General features: G+C 36.7%; 1 protein-coding gene across 1 annotated transcript in view; it reads right to left on the bottom strand.

The window, feature by feature from the left end:
• Nucleotides 1-5,650: 5,650 nt before the first annotated feature.
• LOC139686388 (zinc finger protein castor homolog 1-like) overlaps nucleotides 5,651-23,863 on the bottom strand; it is a 140,945-nt gene continuing 122,732 nt past the window's right edge. The window contains exons 12-20 of the mRNA XM_071583581.1: nucleotides 21,486-21,749; nucleotides 20,777-21,015; nucleotides 19,011-19,375; nucleotides 15,032-15,331; nucleotides 12,533-12,774; nucleotides 11,982-12,402; nucleotides 10,772-11,156; nucleotides 9,524-9,747; nucleotides 5,651-9,335 (exon numbers count right to left, since the gene is read on the bottom strand). Of these exons, the coding sequence (XP_071439682.1) occupies nucleotides 9,064-9,335; nucleotides 9,524-9,747; nucleotides 10,772-11,156; nucleotides 11,982-12,402; nucleotides 12,533-12,774; nucleotides 15,032-15,331; nucleotides 19,011-19,375; nucleotides 20,777-21,015; nucleotides 21,486-21,749 (2,712 nt within the window). The 3' untranslated portion in view covers nucleotides 5,651-9,063. The remainder of the gene's footprint in view (nucleotides 9,336-9,523; nucleotides 9,748-10,771; nucleotides 11,157-11,981; nucleotides 12,403-12,532; nucleotides 12,775-15,031; nucleotides 15,332-19,010; nucleotides 19,376-20,776; nucleotides 21,016-21,485; nucleotides 21,750-23,863) is intronic.

Raw genomic sequence — 23,863 nt, 5'->3', positions numbered from 1 at the left:
CAAAGTCTCATAACACTTATTTCCCGCCGTGAAGCGTTTAATTTGACAGAAACACGTGGTTGGACGATCATCGCTCTACTCTATTCCTGATTATAATTATTCGGAATTAAAAAACGGGCAAATGAATGACTTACATCTTCCTCAACGGATGAACGCCCCCGCTCGTACCCGGATGCGCTACACACGACGATCATGGACTTCGAATCTTGGGAGCTGACACGGATTACTTCATACACCGACCAAAATTAAGTGACCAAAGCCTCTCGCCTTTCAAGAGGGAAGAGCTAGGAAAAGAGGGAGGGCGGGAGGGGATGAAGGAGAAGGGAGGGCGAGTGAAAAACTAAAGGGGTGAGTAGTTTGGGGGGAGGAGGAGGCCAACTAGGATCGGGAGGAGAGTCACACATGGGAGGAGGAGGAGGGTGGGTAACCGCACGCAAAGAGGGTAGGAGGTGGGCGGGAGGGGATGAAGGAGAAGGGAGGGCAAGTGAAAAACTAAAGGGGTGAGTGGTTTGGGGTGGAAGGAGGAGGCCAACTAGGATCGAGAGGAGAGCCACACATGGGAGGAGGAGGAGGAGGGTGGGTAACCGGACGCAAAGAGGGTAGGAGGTGAAGTAAGGATGAGGGAGGAGGAGGGATGCACTCATGAGGAGGAAGATGGATCAACCAAATGCACCGAAGTTGGTGGCGAGAAGGCCGGTCACGGGGAGGAGGGTAGGAATGACCAGGAGGGAGAGAAGGGAGGGGGTGACGGCGATGACTGATGATTGCCCCGAAATGGCCATCACGAGGGTCGAATGGGCGCCGCAGAAGAGAACGACGCCTCGCGTCGTACTCCCTCCGACCCATGCCATAGGCCAGGTCAAGACCTCCCGGTCACCCCACGAGGGCACGGCTTGCGGTGACTCCGAACTCACCGCGGGTTCGAATACCCTCGGCCCGTTCAATTTTCGGAGCGGTCAACATTCCCAAAAATCTTCATTAGTTTCATATCGTTCCTTATCAGGCCTTGGTATGGATTTTTCCGTCATAGATGAGAATTAGAAGCTCTTAATAAATACACAAAATTACAGTAAATCCGATAAACTAATTCTGCTCTCCAATAAACCAAGTCTGAAGAGAAGGCAGAAGTGTGAAGTAAAAGGTTTCGGACGTTGTTTGCTCGTTTTTCAATAGGGAACAGTTAGGGGAAGAGGGAGGGCGGAAGGGGATGAAAGGGAAATGAGGGATAGAGACTGAAAAAGGGGGCAGAGGGTCGAATCGGTACCGTGAAAGAGCAGAGTGACGTGTAGTGCGCTCCATCTCTCAGATGAGGAATTTCATGCTCGCGGAGAAATTCTCGCGACACATCAATACTGGAAATCCGATAAACTAATTCCGTCGTTCAACAGACCAAGTCGGATGACATTCGACTCGATTCCCTCCAGGTAGCTCGGGAGTTGGAAAGCGAGCTAGGAGGACATCAGCTGGGAAGGGAAAGGATTCGGAAGGGGGAGTAGGACGGAGAGGGATTGATAATACGAGAATGCGAGGGAAGACTCAGGGTTGGGGGGGAGGGAAACGATTGGGTTATAGCTGGATATATCCACGGCATTATTCATAAATACACTTTCTTCCGACTCATTGGAGGGATATTAAACTGATGAGCGTTTTGAAATCAATTATGGACGATGATTAATTAAAAAAAAGCTTGCCGCAAACTGTGATATGGAGGATAATCTTCAAGTGAAGCACAAGGAAGAAAAATAATAAGGATAACTCAAGGATTTTATTGTATATATATATATATATATATATGGGTCGCGGTAGTCCAGTGGGTAGAGCGTTGAACTGCTGGACCGGAGGGTCCCGGGTTCGATTCCCAGACTAGGCACTCTGGGCACCTGCAGCTCCACCCAAGCTAAGTGATTATTCGGGTACCAGGTCTTCCTGAAAAACCATAACCGGCACAGGGAAAGGAACTGGCCCCCCTACCCTGATGTGTGGATTTTCACACGCCTTATAGGGCTAAGTACTGGGTGATCTCTACCATCACCTACTAAACCGACCTTCGGGTTGATTACTGTGCTTATGGTATATATATATATATATATATATATATATATATATATATATATATATATATATATATATAATTGCTCCCTCAGGTCAAACAATCCTGGTTTCACTTTTCATTGCATTGCATTGCAGATATATAGAATTAATTTTAATACACACAAATCAACCCTCGTGATCATAACCGGGTTCCCGGATGCCCAAAACGGTAGATTTGTGATAGAAACTGATTGAAAAATTAAAATCCCAGCCTGAACCGCCGAATTGTCGTTGTTTAACTCTTTTTTATGTTATAATGCAGTCTGTTATTGATTAATAATTGATTTGAATTAGTGGGAGGCGATACTCAAACATGACGTACACAATAAATCGCTATTAATAAAAATTTATTAATGAATGAACAACCGATATTTAAGAAAGTTACACTATGTAAGCGCAAGCCAGATGTGCACATCGGCTGAAACTTTTGTTTTTCCTTATTTGCCGATTGCTTGATTTCCACAAATGTAACGGCAGTCAGTAACTTTGATCCTACCAAATGACTCCCAAGGATTTGGACGACTTGACCCAGCTAGAGAAATTGTCTCTCGTTCGATTACACTTCCTATTTCAATTTTAGCGTTGTAATGGCATGTCACTTACACATTTTGTAACCTGTTCCGAAAGACTGCTCTAGGGAGCTCTACTCTCAGCTGTAGCATACTTTTACGTCCCTGGTTTGTTTTTCTAGGCATTATTACATAAATTTCATCGTAAATACTGTATGAAGCCACACAGCTAATATCGAGCATATTGAAAAACATGTTTAGTGTCCAACTCAATGAGCGACTATGTGTAATGTGCCTGGTAATCATCTGGTCCATGTGTCAACACCAGCCTAATATTTATTATAATAAGCTATTGTTTGTGGCTTCCTTTTAGCATCGTCGTGAAGAGCCATGCACTGTTGATAATAGAATTACTGCTTTGGTTTTCTTTGGTACTTGTGAGCTGAGCGTGTTTCTTAATATTCGTTGATTCCAAATACAGTAGAATATACCTCTCTTGAATGTTGTGGCGTCATTAGTTTTGGAATATACCGTTTATTTTTCCGCGAAGTACCAACAATCGTAAGCTTCCACGAAAGCAAGAATTTTGGAAGAGTAAAAAAAATTATTCAAGCATATGTTTCTGCCAGTTCCACGGTATGGAACCACAAGTTCTGTAACTATCCTTTCTCCCAGAATTTTTCTCGTACTTGAGCTTTTTTCTGGTGCAAATATTGCCTTGCCAAGGATATGCATTTTCTGCATCACACATCCGCCAATTTTGTACTCCATATTTGACAGGTTTTCATGGTATACGAGTATACTGCGTAAATCTTGTGCGACCTCAATTAAGATAAAGGTCCTCATCAATCGTTAATCGACACTAATTTTATATTCATTATCCTCCTGAGATCAAATATCGGAGCAGCTTTATCTTAATTTGTAAGTTGCTTACATATATTGGAATTTTCGAAATCTTATAAAACGTGTGATGCTCTGGAGCCTGATGATTCCCATTGTTGCTCAATGAAGTGGACACGCATTTTTTTCCACGTCACTTATTTGATCGATGTTAAAGTTATTAACACCAGGGTAAATCAAAATACCAATGAAACCTTAAATTTCTTGAATAGTAACAGGGTTCCAACATCAATGAGCATCTGGATGCGTTACATTGTATTCTGCATGGAATTTCTCAACCTTCGACTTTGTTCGTTGTATGATGATGGTCAGCATATCAATTGTAAATATTTTCTCATAAATTTCCGAAATAGATGTTTCTGTAATTTAATCACCAGAATTCCCGGGTCAAAATTAGTGCCAGTGCCGGCCACTTTCTCATTTTTTAAATTTAAGTTTTAGAAGTTTTAATCAAACTAATAAAAAATATGGTAATTCTTTTGGCGTTAATTCAATTAAGCACTTACCGTTGAGTAGATTTGAGTCATGGAAATAGTTGTAAATAGGAAAAAACAGAGAGTATTTACGGTTATGAGACAACGCTGGTTATGAACACAAGGGTTTAAGATAAGGTACTTTTCCTGAAATGCATCTTGAAGCACCTTCTCATACACTAGAACGAAGATTTTCTCAAAATTCAGGAGCTATCCATGGTCATCATTTTTGTTCATGGAAATAAAATTCTGAGTCTCCAAAAGGTTTCCCTCCACTCTCTCAACCTTCTTGATTTACTCACCTACACTTTGCATAAATTACTCAAGTTATCTTGTGCCAACCAAATAAAATTAAATGAGCTGATTCTCGTAAAAAAAGGACTATGAAATTAGAATGAAACCGTGATATCAGCATATGCTTCAAGATGATGTATATGAAAAACTTTGAAACAAATGTGTGCTGGTGCATAATTTAAATGCTCATGTCACAAGTTTAAATGATAGCACAGTACTGAAAAACAAGATGAAAGTTTTTCTTTGCTTGGTAGTAGCCTTCACACTTATAGTGCATCTGGTTAGTAGTGTTTGGCTTAGTAATCAATTTGAACCCAAGTGATAGATTGAGGGGAAGACAATGTGAGGGTCCCGGTTAATGTGGGGCTGAGGGTCCTGGTTAATGGGGGGCTTAGGGGATGTGGAAAGGGTTTTGCAACCCAAACTTATCTCCAAAAAAGACTTCTTCCAATGCACCCACTTCTGAATAATACCAATATGGTACAGAAGTTCCCTTACAGCAACCTCATTGTCGGTAGGTGCCCTGATGGGCAGGCAACTTACATTTACGTTGACAGAACTCCGGTGCACAATGGAAACTCAACATTGAATATCATGTTTTGGAAACACTTTCTTAGCTCACCAGCAGAAAAAAGGGTGTGATCATTAAAAACTAGATGCTTCATCTCTATCTGCTAAAACTATGAAGAAAATAGACGAGAAGTATTTATTTATAAATGATTAAGATATAGCTATTGTGAAGAATAGGGAGGGTTAGATGAACAGATAGGGCTGGGAATGATATTGAATGAGAAGATTTGGAGGGTACGGAGGTATATATTGTAGTAGGATGAGAAAAGTAAACTGAACAGGTTATATCATTAGAAAAGACTACCCGCAGAAGCGGCTATTAAAGGGAAATTAGATGGAAGAGAGGAAAAAAGAAATTTGGCATGCTGATAAAGGCGGAAGGGCCTCAATATGAATGAAGCAAAAGTTAATCGAGGTTGAAGTATCAGGAAACAAAAGCAATTCCATTGCTGGCTATCCAAAGACAGATTCACTGCTCAAGGATGATGATCTTCATTACCCCTCAGCAGAATGAATATTTAAAAGATAATATATAAGATATAATATCATGGTTCCCTATTTCCTATCAGAGGAAAATATTTATCAAGAGGAGTGAAAGTTTTTAGATACCATTATGGTACAGCTTTGTTACACTTTTAGGTGGCTTTATCAAATGATATAATCAACACATGGAAGTAAAACCAAAGCCCTCCTCATTCCTCTGATCAAAATGATGTACCCATGTGATATAGTCCACAAGTGATAGGTACACCTCCTTCTAATGATAAAGTAAAGTATCCTAGTGACTTGGTAAAAACGTAGACAACACTCGAGTAAAAGGGACAAGTTTACTCAAAAATTTCAGTAATCAATACATACACACATAATACAGGACTTTATCATTATAAATAACGAGGATTTAGCATAGTCTGTTGCTTACAAATTATTGATGTCTTTTCAAATTTGTAGTTGTGGGAATGTATGGTATTCTAATTATGAAGTCCACAAATTGCAATATTGAGCAAATATTAGAATCTCTTTAAGTCAGTTAACTTTGGAATGCTACCAGGCTTTGGTGGTTGTAAATGATCATCACCAAAGGCCTTTTAAGGGTGACTTAATACAAATGGAAAGCTTGACATAAACAGGAAGATTATATGTGCAACAAACTACACTTTACTCCACTTTAATACTCTATATAATAAAACAACCGTAGGAGCTCCATTGAAAGGCATGGTAAGAGGTGGGTTAGACATTATCATTGTATTAACTTCAAAACATGTCATGCCAATGCAAGAAGCAACCAAAATAATCTTAGGCTTATTCCTGTTCCACCTCCTTGTTTTTACTTTGGTTTAGATTTTTTCTATAAGCTTCATTCATACCTAAAACACATTATACATCATTATAGAGCTATATTACAACTCACAGAGGTGCAGATATAAAGACAAATTGTCATAATGTATAGGTGGAAGTTCATCAATGTATGGGGAAATTACAGTCCCCAAAAGAATTAAATAAACAGCCCCCTAAAGAGAAGAGAAAATCTGTGTAACAACAAGAAGACACAGTCGCCATGCATCACAATAGAATGAGCTGGTAATATCCTGGCCCATTTTGCAAGAAAAGAAAAAACCTAATATCATTGATAATGTAAGTTTAAAGTGACACACTTGTAGCACAGTTAGCAGAAAATGCCTTTACAAATTATGTCCATGATAACAAAATGCCGAATTTCATGTCTCCATAGACACTGCTCAAGAGTCTGTTTCAAGAGCCTTATTCAAGAGGTGCACATAGAGGAGAAACAAAACAACCATTATAAATCAATCAAGAAAATGATCTTTTGACATTGGCTTCATGTTAGGTGATTTCCAGAAGTATGTGTCACTGAAAGTTGCTGAAACGATACTACTTTATTGCAACTGAGAGCAACCTAGTAAAGGAGCTGGTTGGTGTCTATAGCAGTTAACATAAACTTAAACTAATAGATGGGAGTTTCCCTCAAACAGAATGCACTCATTCTGAACATCTAAAAACTACATGGCTCATCCGCAAAATAAAGGTTATGCAATAGGTATTTTGGAAAAATATTATGCATTACTCAGTGCGTTGAATGGTAAGTCAGCACATATGATATTCTTCCTGAAAATCTTATCTTAGACCTGTATATGGCACACATTAATGCACTTTCTTAGCTTACATTTATACCGGCATTTACTTCAATTTATATAAATATAATAACACTAATAACTTTCTGTACAAATTAGAAGGCTTAAACAGGCATTTATAAATAACCCCCATAATCCTGCTCTGCAGTGACTTTCCTAAGAAGTGTTAAATTACTCACTAAGCTCTTTTTTTCTTTCACTTATTTAAGATACTTGCTCGGCCTCTTATCAAAATAAATGCCTTGAACACTTACCAGCCTAATGCTATTTTATGCTTTTTGAACCTTAAGAATGTTGTCTAATTGCAGATTGACTATATTGAGATCAAATGCATAACATGGAGTTCCATTGCTTGTGCCTCTCATTAAAAAGCATTATTGCCCATAACTTTACGTCAGATCAAGACCAGCAAAATCTATAACAGGAACATTCCATTAGGTATTCATAAAGGCACTTACATCAATGTACATTTTTTAAAAGACTAAATAATGCTAAAACATTTGTCTCTTTATTGCAAATGCCATTGTATAACAACTGACATCAATATGTCAGCTATTATGTATATTTTGATACAGATATAATTGGAGAGTTCATCAAACTATGATAACTCAGCCAATACTGTGACTAGCTAGATATATCAATCACATGGTGATTAGTTGCCTTAAATACAAAGTGCACAGTGGTTGTATGTGAAAATTGCTTCCCCCTATTTGACTCATCATATTTCATTGGAGGGTGTCCAGTTGATTATGATGTCTGGCTTCGTTACCTGTATAAAACTTTGAAGCCAAAGGAAAGGTATTCTGTCGACTAGGCAACATTTAAACCACACTGAAAGAGCAAAGAAATACGTCCTCAATTAGCAACCATAACCATTTTTCCACCATCTACTTCATGCCACGACGCCACCTTAACTGCAACGTAATTCAAACATTCACAGATAAATTAAATTATTTAAAGGCACAAAACTGTGTTAGCTACATTTCAAAATAGCACCGATTATTATATACACAATTGAAACATGGTTACTAAATGAGGGATAACTTTCAGTTCAAGGCTCCTGAAAATATTTTTCTAATCAAAATTATCAATCTCAAAATCTAAAGACATATGAAGTAGTTATAGATATCCATCCCTACTAAACCAACACCAGAAACTTAAAATATATTTCTAAGATCTTTCCCTCAAACGTCTTTTCACATAACATAAATGGCACTCTGCTTAACAATATTTACAATATCTAAGTTGAGGCATAAGATACCAATGGATCCACTTTACAGTTATCTGCATTTAATAGCCATGCAGGAAAGTTTCAGATTAACCAAACCTCCTTCGGTCCATTTGTAAGGCACAACCAATACTAATCATTGGAAATTTCATATTGCAGGAGAAAATGAAAAGCTTGACTAAAGGCACTCTACTTTTACCTACTCATCAATGCAAACCAATGTATAGGGCATCTAAAATATTGTCAACTCAATAACTAGTGACTCCATATCTTCTGCCTCACAGTATATCACACTATACTTTCTGCACTTTGATATTTTAATAATCTCTATTAACATGAAAAAATAGGATATTTACACACAAAAGGTGACATGAAGTTCATTTGATGAGAAATTTCTCTCTACTTCTTCTTCTTCTTCTTCCAGCTCAAAATAAAATGAAATCTACCTATAAGAGGTCCCATGGACATCATATCTACTGCTTGATGCAGGAAACATTACACTCGAGAATCGATTGTATTCACTATGTACAACTGAAATGAATCTCACATTATTGTTCAAGAAATTTAATAACATCAATGGATCATAATTGCAAAACTAGTATTGATCCCCTTATAAATTTCTTGGTCACTGGTTAATCAGCCACATCATATTGGCCACAGTACATAAAAATGACTCACAGAGGACAGCATCCTTAAATATCTTCAACAAAGATACATATTTAATAACATATTCTTGTGATCTAATCACTGAATAATCACAGACTAATCCACAACTGTAGGTTCTTAAACCACAAAAGCAATTATGGCTTCACAATTTCCTTTACACTCATTTATTCTACACAATTTCTTCATTCTAGATGACGATACTTATGTGCTGACATTTGAGAAAGGCCTAGCACTGCGTAATGACAACTCAAGCAATGATAGTGAGTTTGTTTTTGACTATGAGCACAGCCTTCCACTTGACATGTCTGAGATGGTGTGAATTTTTCAAATCCAGCTGCCATGATAGAGTCCAATTTTTGATGTTGCCTTCGATGAGCAACCACTTTGTTAGTATCTGTGCACACAAACTCACATTTCAAACAATGGAAGTGGGATGCTTTGTTTTGCATTGAGCCTGTTGAAAGAGAACTGTATCAGTTTTTGCAGAATATTTCACGCATACACATGCCAATAAAATGTTTAAAGGGTTCTTATATAATTTTTCAATGTGTCACATCCAATAATTTTTCTCTTTTTACATCCATATGGTAAACTTCTCAAATATTATTCTTTCAATTTCATAATTTTTGAAAAAGCACTCACCTAATGTTGAGGTGTATGCACAGTCAGGGCGGCCACATGCGACATTGGCACGAAACTGTTGGAAATCACCTCCCATGAGGGTGTCTAACCTTTCATGACGAGCCGTGTGCTGTACAAACCTAGTTTTGTCACAGAAACTGTATCCACAGTCTGGTCTCATGCAATGAAAGTGAGTCTGATGCTCCCGATAGCCACAGTGGGGGTATTTACAATCCTCATTAAACCTGTGCAAATGATAGGAGGAAAATCATGTGATTATTAGCTCCAGTGAATGAAAATATGGGCGGGGCCTTCCAATGTATGGCAGAACATGATAATGGAGTATTTCTTTCAGTTTTTAACCTACATGTCTCTGAATTACATGCCAGCTCTCCCAAATATTATAAAGGCAAGAACTCTATTACATGGTAAAATGGATCTCACAACCAATAGGAAATGGTTGATACTATGTACTCCCATTTCCATGAACCTCTTGGATCAATTCATCTTGTAAGCATTTTAATTGTCATTTTTCTCCAGAGATAAAGTAATCCAAATGCCTTATACCTAATGCAGCACATCACCACTATCATACAAAGCTCCATTAAATCCAAATAACACATCTTGCATGAGGGCAGAAAATATTTCATCCTAATGTTCGAGATAAAATACTCATTTATGATGCTCAGCATGATTTTGAATTCTGAACTTTGGAAAAAAGTGACTCATGGTAGAAATAAACATAAAGAAAATCAAAGAACATTGTTACAATTAATTAACATTATTAAATCTTTCCTTGCCAGAATAACTAAAATACTCCATGAAAAATTGTCCCCATACATTTCATCATACTTCAGGAATATTCACTACAATTTCCTTTTTACCATTGATTTTTTTCGATACAATCACATAATCATGAATGCAAAATTCTGAGACTCATTATCATATGGGATGATTCACAGAATTTCTAGAATTTATTCATTTCTATAACATGTTTCAAAAACAATGTAATCTGGATCACAATCATAAGTTTCATTTTTTTAAGTATTTTAAAATGAAAGTGGTTTAAACTTAAAAGCAAAGTCAGCACTTTTTCTTATAGAGGGCTTAGGCTTTTCATTATAACTGCTCTAGCAAACAACTTCTTGAATGTACAACCAACTAACCATGCAATAATATAACTAAAACAGCAACAGAGTGGAGAAGAAATTTAAATAATATCGCATCCTCCCAAAAGTCAAGCGTATAATCCAAGAGAGAGAACAATACCTGAATCGTATGTATCCTTCGGGCACTGGTTCATCTTTGAGAATACGCATGCTGTTCTGGATACGAGCCTTCTTCGCTTCAGGGCTCATACTGTCAGCATGCAGCACTGAGGAGAGGGGGGAGGCAGGGTTGTGAGCAGAGGGAGCATTGGGGGGTGGGGGCAGAAACTGGTGGTGGGGCGACGACAGGTGGAGGTGGTGCAGGGGGGCGTGAAGGGTTGTAGTGGGGGAGGACCTCTTCCCGAGGAGAGACGGCCGGTGGAGGGCCGAGAAGGGATTCTGGGACTGCATGCCAGGCGATTCACCAGCCTCCCCCATCATACTCCCGGCAGGACTAGAGCCCTGGGGTGGTCGCAGAGATGGTAGGGCAGGGGCAAACATTAAACCTGCAGAAGAATGACAATTTTAACATTAGCCTTGAATGAGGAGACCCTTAGTGTGAAGATGTCCCAGTGGCTAGTATAAATAAGTGAACATATATTGTGCGTGCCCATATGTTAGTGCATATGTATTGTGCCTACAACAATGATCAGTGTCCATGTTTAAGCCACTGAAATGAAAATTAAAGAATCAATACGAATGGAAATTACTGTTGAATAGGTGCCAAGAAGACATTCTTCTACTGCAGTGAACAGAAGAGCTTGAATAGTTTGTTTTCTGAATAAGTTAAGTTACTGACTGGCAGCTGCTTAAATGCTCCTCAAAGCCAGGGTTCCCAATAATTTCAGTGCATTTTTACTTTGTAACTAGTGATCTGAGCTTGGCCTCAAGAGTTTTAATAAAGATTGAATAGAAACTGATGCAGAATAGCGAATTGAAGATGGGACCACACATTATTTTCAATATTTTCTGACAAATCGGATACATTAGCATATAAGGTGCAACTTTATTTGCACAGTAATGCAAAGTCAGACATGGCAACTGCAGTCACTCAATATCTCACAAAAATTAATTTTAAGTGTGTTCTGCACCCTTACCAATGCCCCTAAAGACTTTTTTCTGTACCTTGGGGTCAAATAAATGAAACCTTTACCAAATATGAAAGTGAACAAAATAGCACAACATTAAAATTTTGGTGCAATTTACATGAACAAATTACAGAACAGACCTCGTATTTTTATACATCTTCTTCAAACGAAAATGATACTGATTTTTCAATAATGGAAAATAAACTGATGAGTAGATATGAATTCATGTATTTCATTACTAACCAGCAGGAGAAGAGTATATAGCAGGCATTCCAGGGCCCACAAATGGCATTCCACGTGATGTGACCAATGCAAATGGATTGGCCAAGGCAAAATGGTGAGGGTATGATGGGTCTCCGCCCACAACTGGGCCTGCACGTGCCCACAGAGGTGGCCCAGGTTCCTCCGCCACCTGCGGTGATGACCTCTGTGAACTGTCAGCCCCCTCAGTGGCCTGCCCACCTTCCATGCTCCCTCCCCCATCATCTCCATCCACATCACCTCCATTCTCTTCTTCACTTTTTATGACAACAGTTCCCACAGACGCATCCTTAGTCCGGGGCCCAGGAGAGGCAGCCAAGGGCAGGCATGAACTGTCGGGGCTCAGGGCTCCACCAGCATGCTTCTGAATGTGTGGTCGTAGTCTCTCAAGCTCCGAGAATGCCTGAAATGGTTTCAAATGAATTTAGTCAACAGATAAAATTCCTATTAGCAGGGAATAATACAATATGGCACTTGAAAAAGTAAAGTATTAAGAAAACACAGCCGTCAACTGTGTCATGTCTATTTCTCACCTGATTACAAGCAATGCAGTGATAATGCTCCTTCCGTTTTAGTTTACAAAAGGGACGGCTGCAGGAGTGCTCCGGTCCATAGCGCACATGTTTGTCTACATCCATCCAACATTCTGGACGAGGTATATTTGGCTGCGGCTGTAGAGGAAGGTCCTGATTTGCTGCAGCTTCACTTGGAATTCTTTGCAGGAGATGCACCAGTGAATTAGGCTGTGATGCATCAGGTGATCCTTCTATACCATCTGTGTGTATCACATAGAAATAGAGAGCAAAATGATGAATGGACATCAACACATATGGCTTATAATATTTTAATACTTAAAAATAAAATTAGATTGGAACTAATGCAATTCTTTAATCCCCAAACAATGATTTTTCATTCAATGCTGCTAAATCTATTTTAATACACTCAAGTGATTTGACAAACAATTGAAAGGAACTCGGGCAAAACACCAATGGAGAATGCTCTCTCTTATGCCATTTTATTTATTCATATCCTTAAGTGTGCATTTTTCTCAAAATTAAACTGGAAATCTTCAAACATTCCATCATTTGGCCTAAAAGTTTTACCAAAACAATATTTTGCAACACTACTGTCAGATGTCTGCATTACATATAAAGTCAATATCAATTTATCAAAATTATGCCTTCATGCCAGTCATTGCCCTTCTGATGATTACAATAAGTTGTACCTGGGAGATTTTATATTCAAACTCATTGTGCTTCAAACACTGAATTGCCCAGGGCGCTATTATTAGTTGATTGAAGGATGAAAACAATGCTTAAAAATATTAGATTTAGTTTGTAATACTCTTTAGAAAAAATATTCATATACAATTTCATATATTCTATCTCAAAACCTAGCCTTAACCTCCCATACACTTGAAAAGAGTCCATCAACACTGCTGTATCATAGCAATACAGTGCAACAGGCAGGAGTTACACAGCAAATTAAATGGTAAGACTAGGAAGATATGAGATTTGTTGCTTGGATATCCAACAACTCTCAATTCTTTCTTGCCTTATCTTGTAATCGATTTGTGTCCAATTGACACTCCCACATTTTGCAGTTGTAATAACTGAAAAACATTTAATCCAACAGGTTTTTTTGAGGAAGCACTTTCAATAAATATGGAAAAGGAGGGTATGCAGTGGGAATTTACAGTATCTTAAATCAATCCCATTTTCAAGTTTCATTCTAGAATTGATAATGACTAACTTGTATCTACTGTTGCATTTTAGTGATGTTTTTTTTCATGATCACATTTCAAAAAATAATCATTATATTTCACTAATTTATTCGTGCTCTCAACATGGTTTATTGAAATGGACTTATTAAAAGTTGTGAGAATAGAGGAGCAATTCACTTTCCAAGTTTCTAGGAGAGGAACAATGATGACACTGAAGAGCAATCATATAGCTATGCCTACAAACAAAAGAGAGGTATCTATTAATTGTTTTACTTTCTCATATTATTTTTTTTTAAGGTTCAAATTATGAGTTATCATAACATCTTGAGAACTTTACTAGAAAATTTTTAGGACTATTATAATTTTTTTAAATGTACAATATATTTGTTTTTTATTTACATGATATCTGGTTAATAGACACTAAAAATATGAATCAATTTTAAAGCCATACATTCCTAATAATAATAATGCAAGCAAAAGCCATTTGTCTCCATTTCAGTGATGTCAGCAGGAATGACTGCCTACAAGGGTGTGCACTTCTACAGTAAATTTTAAAAACTCAATGAATTCACTTCAAGTCTCATAAATGCTGACAAACAATACTAGGAATATGACTCAAATTCATACTTTTCTCGACAATTGATTGAAGTTATTATAATATGTATATTATAATGTTCAGAAAGGAATACAACAATTTCCAAGAGCCATGGAAGCCATTTGGCGCTCTACTCTAATAAAAAAATACTACAAAAAGCTTAAATCTAAAAGAAGTGCAAATCAAATCACCTAAGTGCATCTACACCAGAAAGGAGCAATAATATCTATAACAGCAACTAATCTGCATGCATTTATCAAGAAAAGAATAGAAGAATGAAAAAATAATTGACCTAATGTCCATCCCACACCTATGATAGAAGTGGGCACCTCCCTGGATAACAGAGACCAATTTTTTAACACACTCTTAAAATCATACCAAATATTTTTACTCAAAACAAAATATTAAATTTCTTTCAATAATTTACAATCTGATCATGAGTGATTGACTGGGGCCAAGACTAAACCAAATCTCTTGCCAGTGCCAGAGTACAACCTAGCTGAGTAATTCTTAACTTGTAGTATCATGTAGTCAGTATCATGAATGGGTACTTGATTCACACACACACGCATACATACACGCGCACACAGAGCACAGTCAACAGGGAGAGCACTCATGGCAACGCGAGCCAATCCCTGCGAGCCCAGTGGACACAGTGAAATAGACCAAGTACACAATTGGGTGAGAGGGTCCTTGAGGGTGTTCGACACCCACCTGTCACAACGGTGCTGTCGCGCCCGACACCCGCCACCGGGGATTCCCAAGCAGCGACCGCCACTCGCAGGGGGGGAGGGGCGGGAATGTGGAGGGGTGGGGGGGATGAGGAGGGGCAGGAGGAGCCAGCTGAGGAGGAGGAGCGGGGAGGGGAGGAGGTTGAGGGCTGGTTTGTTGGAGGTGCGGTGGGGGAGTTGGAAGGCTGGGGAGAGGTTTGGGTCTCATGTTTCGCAGCCTTTCCATGAGGACGACCCGAGGAGAATGCAGAAAGGGGGTAGAAGGTCCCAGCGGCCTTCACAACTGTGGTAGCAACAAGATGCAGGGTGGACATGTCACCAAAGTGAAGGGAATTACACAACATTGTCAAAAATTTCTTTAAATTTCATCCACTACATTTGTATCTCAGGATACTTAACAATTTGGCAAAAAAAATACAAATGTAGTTAGTGGTGCTAAATAGAGATCAAATGACGACTTTTTATTTTTGTTGTGTTTTACTCATACAGGTAATCACTCATGCACCTGAAGACACAAAGAGTTGTGAATCTTGTTGAGGGGTTAATGAAAAAAGTACAATGAAATGCAAATGTGAGAAAAAAATTGAAAATTCTCTTTTAAAAACTTATTTCAATTCATAAAACTTGAGAAATTTATGCTACTTGAGTGGATATGACAGGAGAGTCTAGTCTCTCTGAGTAATCTTGTCCCAAGCTAATAATTCAATCAAAATAAATGCGTACCATGGCAAATTATCATTGTAACTATCTCTTAATTATGCAAATAGATTAACAAAAGTTGAAAATTTTCCATTATATTTTGATCATTTGTTTTAATATAACATTGAGAGAATTTTCTTGAAACATAATTACTCATACAACACCCATCAGTAATGATCTTAAACAATGACCTTGAAATTAAAAAAATACTGGAAGATCTTTACAACAGGAGATCATGATCACACATTTGACAATAAATATAAAACTATTTAACATTATCAAAATGACTGCATAACAATATCTGCATTCATATATCGTATCCAATCACCATCAAATGTGAGATGATTGATTTTCTTCAAGAATTGAAATGGTATTTTCCTATTCATTTGGACATACATTGAGGAGGAATATTCTTCATCATGATTGCTTTAAAGGATCACACCATTGTAAACTCAAAGTTGCTGTACATTTAAACATGATTTTAAAAATAATAATACAAAATATACCATAAAAACCAGAGATATCACCAGGAAAATATCATATGACAAAGCCTGGGATTTATAAGACTGCCTCAATGTGATAGTATGACAGACCAAAAATTGATAACGTTTAAATTCCATCCATTTCAAGTTATCAATTTTCAATGGTAATCATTAAATCTATATTAAAATACTAATAAATTATAATTTTGATTATTATTGCACATTTTGTCTATATAAGCTGCTTATAAATAACCATAAATACAACTGAATGGAAAATTTGCATAATTTGGCAGAGCAAACGAGGAAATCAAACTAAATAGAAGATCTTTCATCAGTAATACTCTGAGTATATGCTATTTGGAAGTTTATTTATTTATTGCTTATTTAACTTGTTTAAAACATGTTTTTTTAAATAATCGATGAAAAATAAATGTAAAACTCTTTATTGTTAAACTTTGAAGAACTGATTATGAAAATTACTAATTAGTTGCTCTTTAAATAAGTTATGCGTAAATGTTTGGTTTTACTAGCCACAATCCCTTAATATATCAAGCAAATATATTTAATGACTTTAGCATATTATTCCATGCAGAATACACAGTCAAATGAGGTGAAATGGTTGATAACGACATGTATGCATTGAAAGTTGCAATATTCACTTTGGATGAAGAAAGCTTTTTCCCTAATTATATAAATTTGTGTATATGTTTTCTGTTTTATATTTTTAAGACTTTAGATGATATGTATTATGGTATGTCACCATTTAATAATAAATGGAGACTATGCATTAGGTTGTTCTGGTACTTTGTGAGCACACTCATCTGACGGTTAAATTAAAATGAGAACCATACGACTGTCATTAAAAGCAGAGTTTTTTTCTAACTTTCACAGTAATAATAAAGTGACTGTGTTTCCTAGTCTCATGTTCCAATGCCCAAAGAATAATTTTTCCTTAGAACTCTTTCCAGATAAACCCTTGTCAGCTTAAATTGAACCAAGCGATGCAAATAATAATGGTGCTTGGCAAATCCAAAATTAAAATGGCAATGGGAAAATCGAACAACTTTGCCCATTCCTCTTACATTGCAGAATATGAATTTATACATGACATATATGACCATATAGTTTCAGAATAACCTGAAAAATCTGATGTTATCATTATTTTCATTTCTCTAACATTATAGCATATCTGATATTGCAACCATAACAACTAACATGTATCATCACCACCTTGACAAAATAATAAATCCTTATTACATATCACTCCTTTTTATACAACTGTGTTAACTTCTTTTGAAGTGAAGTATTTCAATGTAAACAGGAAATGAAAATGGTATGCAATTGGATCACTACCATAAGATAACAAATTTGCCTTTAAAAATTGAAAACATAATTGTGACTTTCAATTTAGCAAATAAAAATTAAGAAAGTCAGAAAAAATATTCCTTGTTTTTTTAAGGAGAATAGCAGATCAGGCTATTATTGGTATATGATTTCCAGTTAGCTACAATTCCTTCATGAGTGTCACCAAAACTTGAGCCAATGAATTATCGGGCTTCTAATGTCTATCCTATATAATGCTAGTACTAAATAAATCATCTCATGTCGTGCTATAAGGATAGAGCTCTAAAACATTACCATGGGTGATACATGAGTAAAAATTTTCAAAAGCACACTTTCATTTTTTTCCATACTGCTCAATGTGTGAAAATATTGAAGTCTAAAAAGATGCTGTTTAAACTAACAATAGGTGAACAAACTAAAAATTTGCCAATAATAAGAATAACATAGGAAGAAATCATGAGTGAATACCAGATACCACTATTTGAATGGTGGCCAATTAAAATGAGTTTAAATTGCTACAATTTTCCAATACTAATATACTAATGCAAACGGTTACTACAGAATATAATGCAGAGGTAGGTACATTTCAAGCAGCATGCCAAAGAGATTTATAACATCCAAGGTCCCGACACCAAAATAACATCCTAGATGGAAGGTCATTTAGGAACATGAATTTCTATTTTTATCATGCATTAAAACTTGAAATATTTGAGGACAAATTCAACACTCATTCCTGGTGGGAATTATTTGGTTTAAAATTTCATTTCCAGTGTAATATTTCAAAAAATAATACTATCCATTACTAATATCTGCCTACCTAACAATAAACACAAGTAAATATTATCAATAAAAATAATGGAAATATGAGTTATAAGCAAGCTAACTAACCAGTGTCATCAATTTCAATATCAATTATTACGTGCCGTTCTAGTCAAATTAACTTTAAGACACCCAATGGAAAACTAACTTTCAAAAATCTGAACAACATTAAGCCGATATTGTTTCTGCAATTAAAATAATCATTTGAAAATTGCTCAAAATCCACAATTAGAAAAAAAAACTTTGTTAGTGATCATGTCAAAGCAAAATTTGCCATTGTTCTTGGAAAAATAATGCTTGGAGTTTTTTTTCAAAACAAAAATCTTAAAGGTCGAAAAAAACCAATATCAAACGGAAATCATACAAAACATTCCTATTTTTAACAAGAGACTGTTTGCTTTGGGGCTGTAGAAACTTAGCATTAAATATGGGCCAAAAATATTTCATTTCCAGAAGAATGATAAACATCCTGTATTGAAAGGCTATAGAGACCTATAATAATCCCCTAGGGCTGGCAAACGTAATGGTAAATCTAAATACACACCCTAACCATTACTTTTCACACTGCTAAGTTCCCTCCAATTTTCACTAGCAATAACAAATGCATTTTTGACTCACCAGTGGTTCCAGTAGATGGTGACAACTGTCCCAAGCGTGCAATTTGGTTAGGTGTGCATAGCATTCGGCTAGCAGGAGTCTGGTTCTGCACTGCAAACACTTTGGAAGATGGGGAAGTGGGCTCCTCCTTGACGGAGGTCAGTGCTGGAGGAGAAGGCCTCCTCTCTGAGGCCCCGTTGGGTGTGCTCTCTCCACCAGGACCTTCCCACCTGTCCTCCTCACCCTCTATCACCTCAGGCCCAGTCACCATGGTGCCATCTTCCTCGTCACGATGCTTCTGTTCGTGAACGGCCATGGTGGAATACCTCACAAAGGAATAGCCGCAATTGGGCCGGGTGCAGTGGAAGTGCCTGTTCACTTTATTGCTGCAAGAAGTAATTCATTTCTCTAATCAGAGATTAAAAATGAACAATGTACCAGAAATTTTTTTTTAATCAGATTCATGGAAAATTCCAGGGGTGCTGCTCAGAAAGTCTATCACTCAGAATAAGCCATTTTTATCAGTCAACTTCAAGTTAAATGCAACAGAAAACTGATGAATGTGCTGTAAGATATAAGTTGCTAAGTGAAATAAGGAGCACCTGCTTCTGGATAACCGTTTGCTGTGAATTTACTACTTTACCTCGATTGAATAATACTTCCATTGCTTTCATACATATTGCCCAAGAAAATGTGTTTGATATATAATTAAGTACTTGTTACTGCCAGGCAATTCAATTTTACATATAACAGATGAGGGTATATCCCATTATATAACGATAAATTTTGCTTATGACTGATTAAATTATAAATATTCACAGTAATATCTTCTGTGAACTTGCCATTAAGCACATCCAGAATCAGGATTTAAAAAATTAGCTTTTAGAAATGATTTGCATGTCTATAACATACGGAAATATATGAAAATTTTGTTTGAATAAGAATCAGGCTAACATAAAATTTTAATTGGATAGTATTAATTATGTTCTCTACAGCATTTTTATGGGGGTCGCGGTAGTCCATTGGGTAGAGCGTTGGACTGCTGACTGGAGGGTCCCGGGTTCGATTCCTGGGCAAGGCCCTCTGGGCACCTGCAGCTCCACCCAAGCTAATGTGATTTTTCGGGTACCAGGTCTTCCTGGGAATCCATAACCGGCACAGGGAAAGGAACTGGCCCCCCTACCCTGATGTGTGAATTTCACACGCCGTCGGGCTTAGTACTGGGTGAACTCTACCATTACCTACTAAACCGACCTTCGGGTTGATTACTGTATTTTACAGCATTTTTAATGTTGTTTCAGTAAAGTTGCTGAATTAATTTTTTTCTTGCATGGGATTAATTGATGTGATTCCACACATTTTTATGGCCCTTAAAATATCAGTGGGAAATTGATCAATGTAAACAAAACAAAAGTTATCATCTTTTTCTAGAAAGAGGAAAGATAAGCTAATAATTAAAATAGGAGAGATTAAAGCGGTTAAACACTAACTATAGCAAGGTTGCAAAATAGGCATGTTGAACAGAATGGAGGACTTGAGTATGCAGAATTGAAGATGGGGTTATTGGCATGTTTGGATGTCAGGTTGTGTTTTGTCGGGAGAGGCAAACAAATGTATCGCTACATCATTGAGTAGTGTGTGTCCATTCAAAACCTACCTAAAATGATAGAGTACTGATGATATTATTATATAAATATAATATGTTTCTATACAAAAAAACACATACATATACTTTACAAATGTACACATTGAACATTCATAATTCACTTGGTTTAGCATTTTATTACCTGTGGCATGAAGGGAGCCGGCAATCAATGGTCCGATCAAAAAATACAAATCCTTCCATTATATCAATATTATCATGGAAGTCTTTGGAGTGCATGATTAGGATGTCTTCCCTGTCGGTGACATAGAAACAGCGGGGCTGGGTGCAGTGGAAGTGACGCCTTGAGCAAAAGGGACACAATGGACCGTCTGGGCATGGACACCCATCACCAAACACATAAAATCCTTCTTGAACTTGAGCCTAGTCCAAGAGAAATATTCATCCAATATTATAAATTACTTAAGTAATAAATTTAAACAATGTCGTGTGTTTAATTTGGGTACATTAAAAGGAGGGTAAATGTTCTGAAGAAAATCATGATATCAGTAAATTAGTGGTTATAAGTTGTTAGGATACCTCATGGCATAATATAATAAGCCATGGCATAAAACTGAAAACTGAGAACATACAGAAAACTGTTTAAAATTAAATTAATTGAACATAAGCATGAGCCATAAGAAACAAATATTTCACCAAAAATAATTATAGATGTAACAAATACAATAAAAAACAAGAGTCAATATTTCATTCAACTAATATCAGTGTAAGCTCTGTCTGAGCTATGAACGTATGAGACCACAATTTCAGCTGCGATAAGGACAACAGTAAGGCCAGCCATAATTAAGGCTCATTATATGCAATAAATAAGAAAACAAAGAAGTGTGACTAACCATTGACTTTTCTCCAACAATGCTCCCAGAGCTAATAGGGGGAGCTGAGAGAGGAGGAGTGGGGCGAGGGGGAGACGAGGCAGGGGGAGATGGGGTGGGGGTTACTGCCACTGGCCCCACTCTCATTCCCTGGGACGTTGGTGCCATTCCAAAGGGAGGGCTTTGAACCACATTAGCAGCTATGGATGCTGGTTTTGGCAGCTTGAAGCTGGCAAATATTGCCTGAGGAACATCCATAGATCCAGGAGTAGAAGGCATTGGAAACTGTTAGGGATAAAAAAAGAGCTTCATCTCACTCCCTGCATGATGCCAGAAAATTGAAAATTCCAAAAATCGAATTTCGCCTGCTTAAAAATGACAAAAAATTTCATGCACTTCACAATGTATGCATTCCAGTTACCATCCAACCCCTAATATTCTAGACAAAACATGACTCTAGGACATTAACTATCACTTGCACATCCATGTGAACTAATGTAACTAACTGTTTGAAGGATAAATATTTTTTAAATATTTGACTATGTGATAAGGTACAATGAAAATTTAAACAAATTAATAACTTAGAGCATTTCGAAGTAAATTTCAACCATCCAAAAGACAATTTAGAAAAGTAAATCACAGACATTAAAAATTAGTGAATACAACTTTCCCTTTCGTTCCTTCTAGTACCCAAAAGCTCTACATAGATATATGCAATGTTAATAATGCAATTTTACTTGTTATGGCCACATTTCAAAGGAAATGTATGGACAACCAAATATGGTGTCATGAATCAGAGAGTGATTTCTTCCAATGCTACGGATGTGAATATCAGTTACACACAGTCTACATGTAATTTTCCTTGCCTCAAATTAACAATAATTATTACTGTCTAGTTACCTCTAGAGCAGATCCCAGATAAACCTATTACAATAAAATCATGACTAATAATGCACATATGAGTTTTTTGGGAGAGAGTTCATGCATCTCAAATTTTCCTTTTTGGTACAAAAAGGATAGGAAAAAATGGATTTAGTTCCCCCCACATCACTGAACCATTCTGCAAGGTTTCCACACTTGGTGCTTATATTATTATTACAGCCATTGGAGTTTTCTTTCTACTAGTTGTTTTAGTTAAGTTTGTGGAGTTCTGATTATATAATAACCTTACTACAATAATTGACTTATGGGTGATAACCTTTCAGGCTTCCAACTGGTTCAATTTCTTCATTTTGAAATGAAGAATTATGTTAACCTAACCGATATATAACCATCTAGCAGCCCACTTTTATTCCAAACTCAAGTCCTTTTCACACCACCCTTGACATTTACCCAGAATACATGTAGAAAAACTCAGGTGATAATTATCAATCCACCCTCACTCCCATTCCATCTGATCCCTATAAAATATACTTGTACCTGTTCCTTAATCCTAAAAGTCCTTACAACATATATAATATACTGACTAATAAGAAGCTTTTATGTGATATAAAAATATTTATTACGCGTGACCCTCCTAAACCAGTAAAACCATTTTTCACCAGAATGCTCTTTTCAAGGGCATGGTAGTCTAGAAGAAGGAGCTTGTGGCAACTGATCAGAGGTGAAGTTGATTCAGGTTCACTCAAGCAAGATTTTTCAATTACTAGATTATCCTGGAAAAACAAAAGCAGTACAAGGAAAGGAGCTAGTTTCCTAATCTGAAGTGAGGATTTCACATATCATTTATAGAAGTGAGATCTACCCACAAAACAATCCAACCTTTGGGCCATTACCGCTGAGGGTTGATTACCATGAGAATGCATATTGATATACATAATGAAATTCTATCTATCCAAAAGAATGAATGTTCCCCACATTTTGGTTCCAAACTATTCTACTAGATATTAACAATGAAATAGTCAGCGGGTAGAAAAGTAACCTAAAAGGTGATAGCTAAAGATTAACACATGCTGCAATTTTAATGATGAAACTCATGCACTGACAAAAAATACAAATTATTTCAACATGGTAATTATTACCATGAAGATGTGCATATTTTTATGTGGTATTTAAAAAAAACATATTCCCATGCTGTTGAAAATAAGAGAATTCTGAAGTAACATCAAAATACAAAAACAATGCAATTCATAGACTATTTTACCTTCACCATATGAGTATTTTTAAATTGTAAACTTACATAATCATTCCACACCTGAAATGGAATGGAAAGAAGTCGCTGTAGTATATTTTGTTCACCAAATAATATTTGACTAAATAAGAAATTTTTATTGACCTGATTAATATTTAATGAAATACCTGCCTAAGAGCTGTTAATTACTTAAAATAGCTAGGTTTAAATGAGTTTAATGAAATCAATAAAACATATGCAACAATTACAAACTCATTACTACGTTAAT

This window comes from Hetaerina americana, unplaced genomic scaffold, assembly GCF_022747635.1.
Source record: "Hetaerina americana unplaced genomic scaffold, ioHetAmer1.1.p SCAF_14, whole genome shotgun sequence".
In the NCBI taxonomy this organism is placed as follows: Eukaryota; Metazoa; Arthropoda; class Insecta; order Odonata; family Calopterygidae; genus Hetaerina; species Hetaerina americana.
The sequence above is the reverse complement of the archived record's forward strand: the minus strand, read 5'-3'. Positions and strand labels throughout refer to the sequence as shown.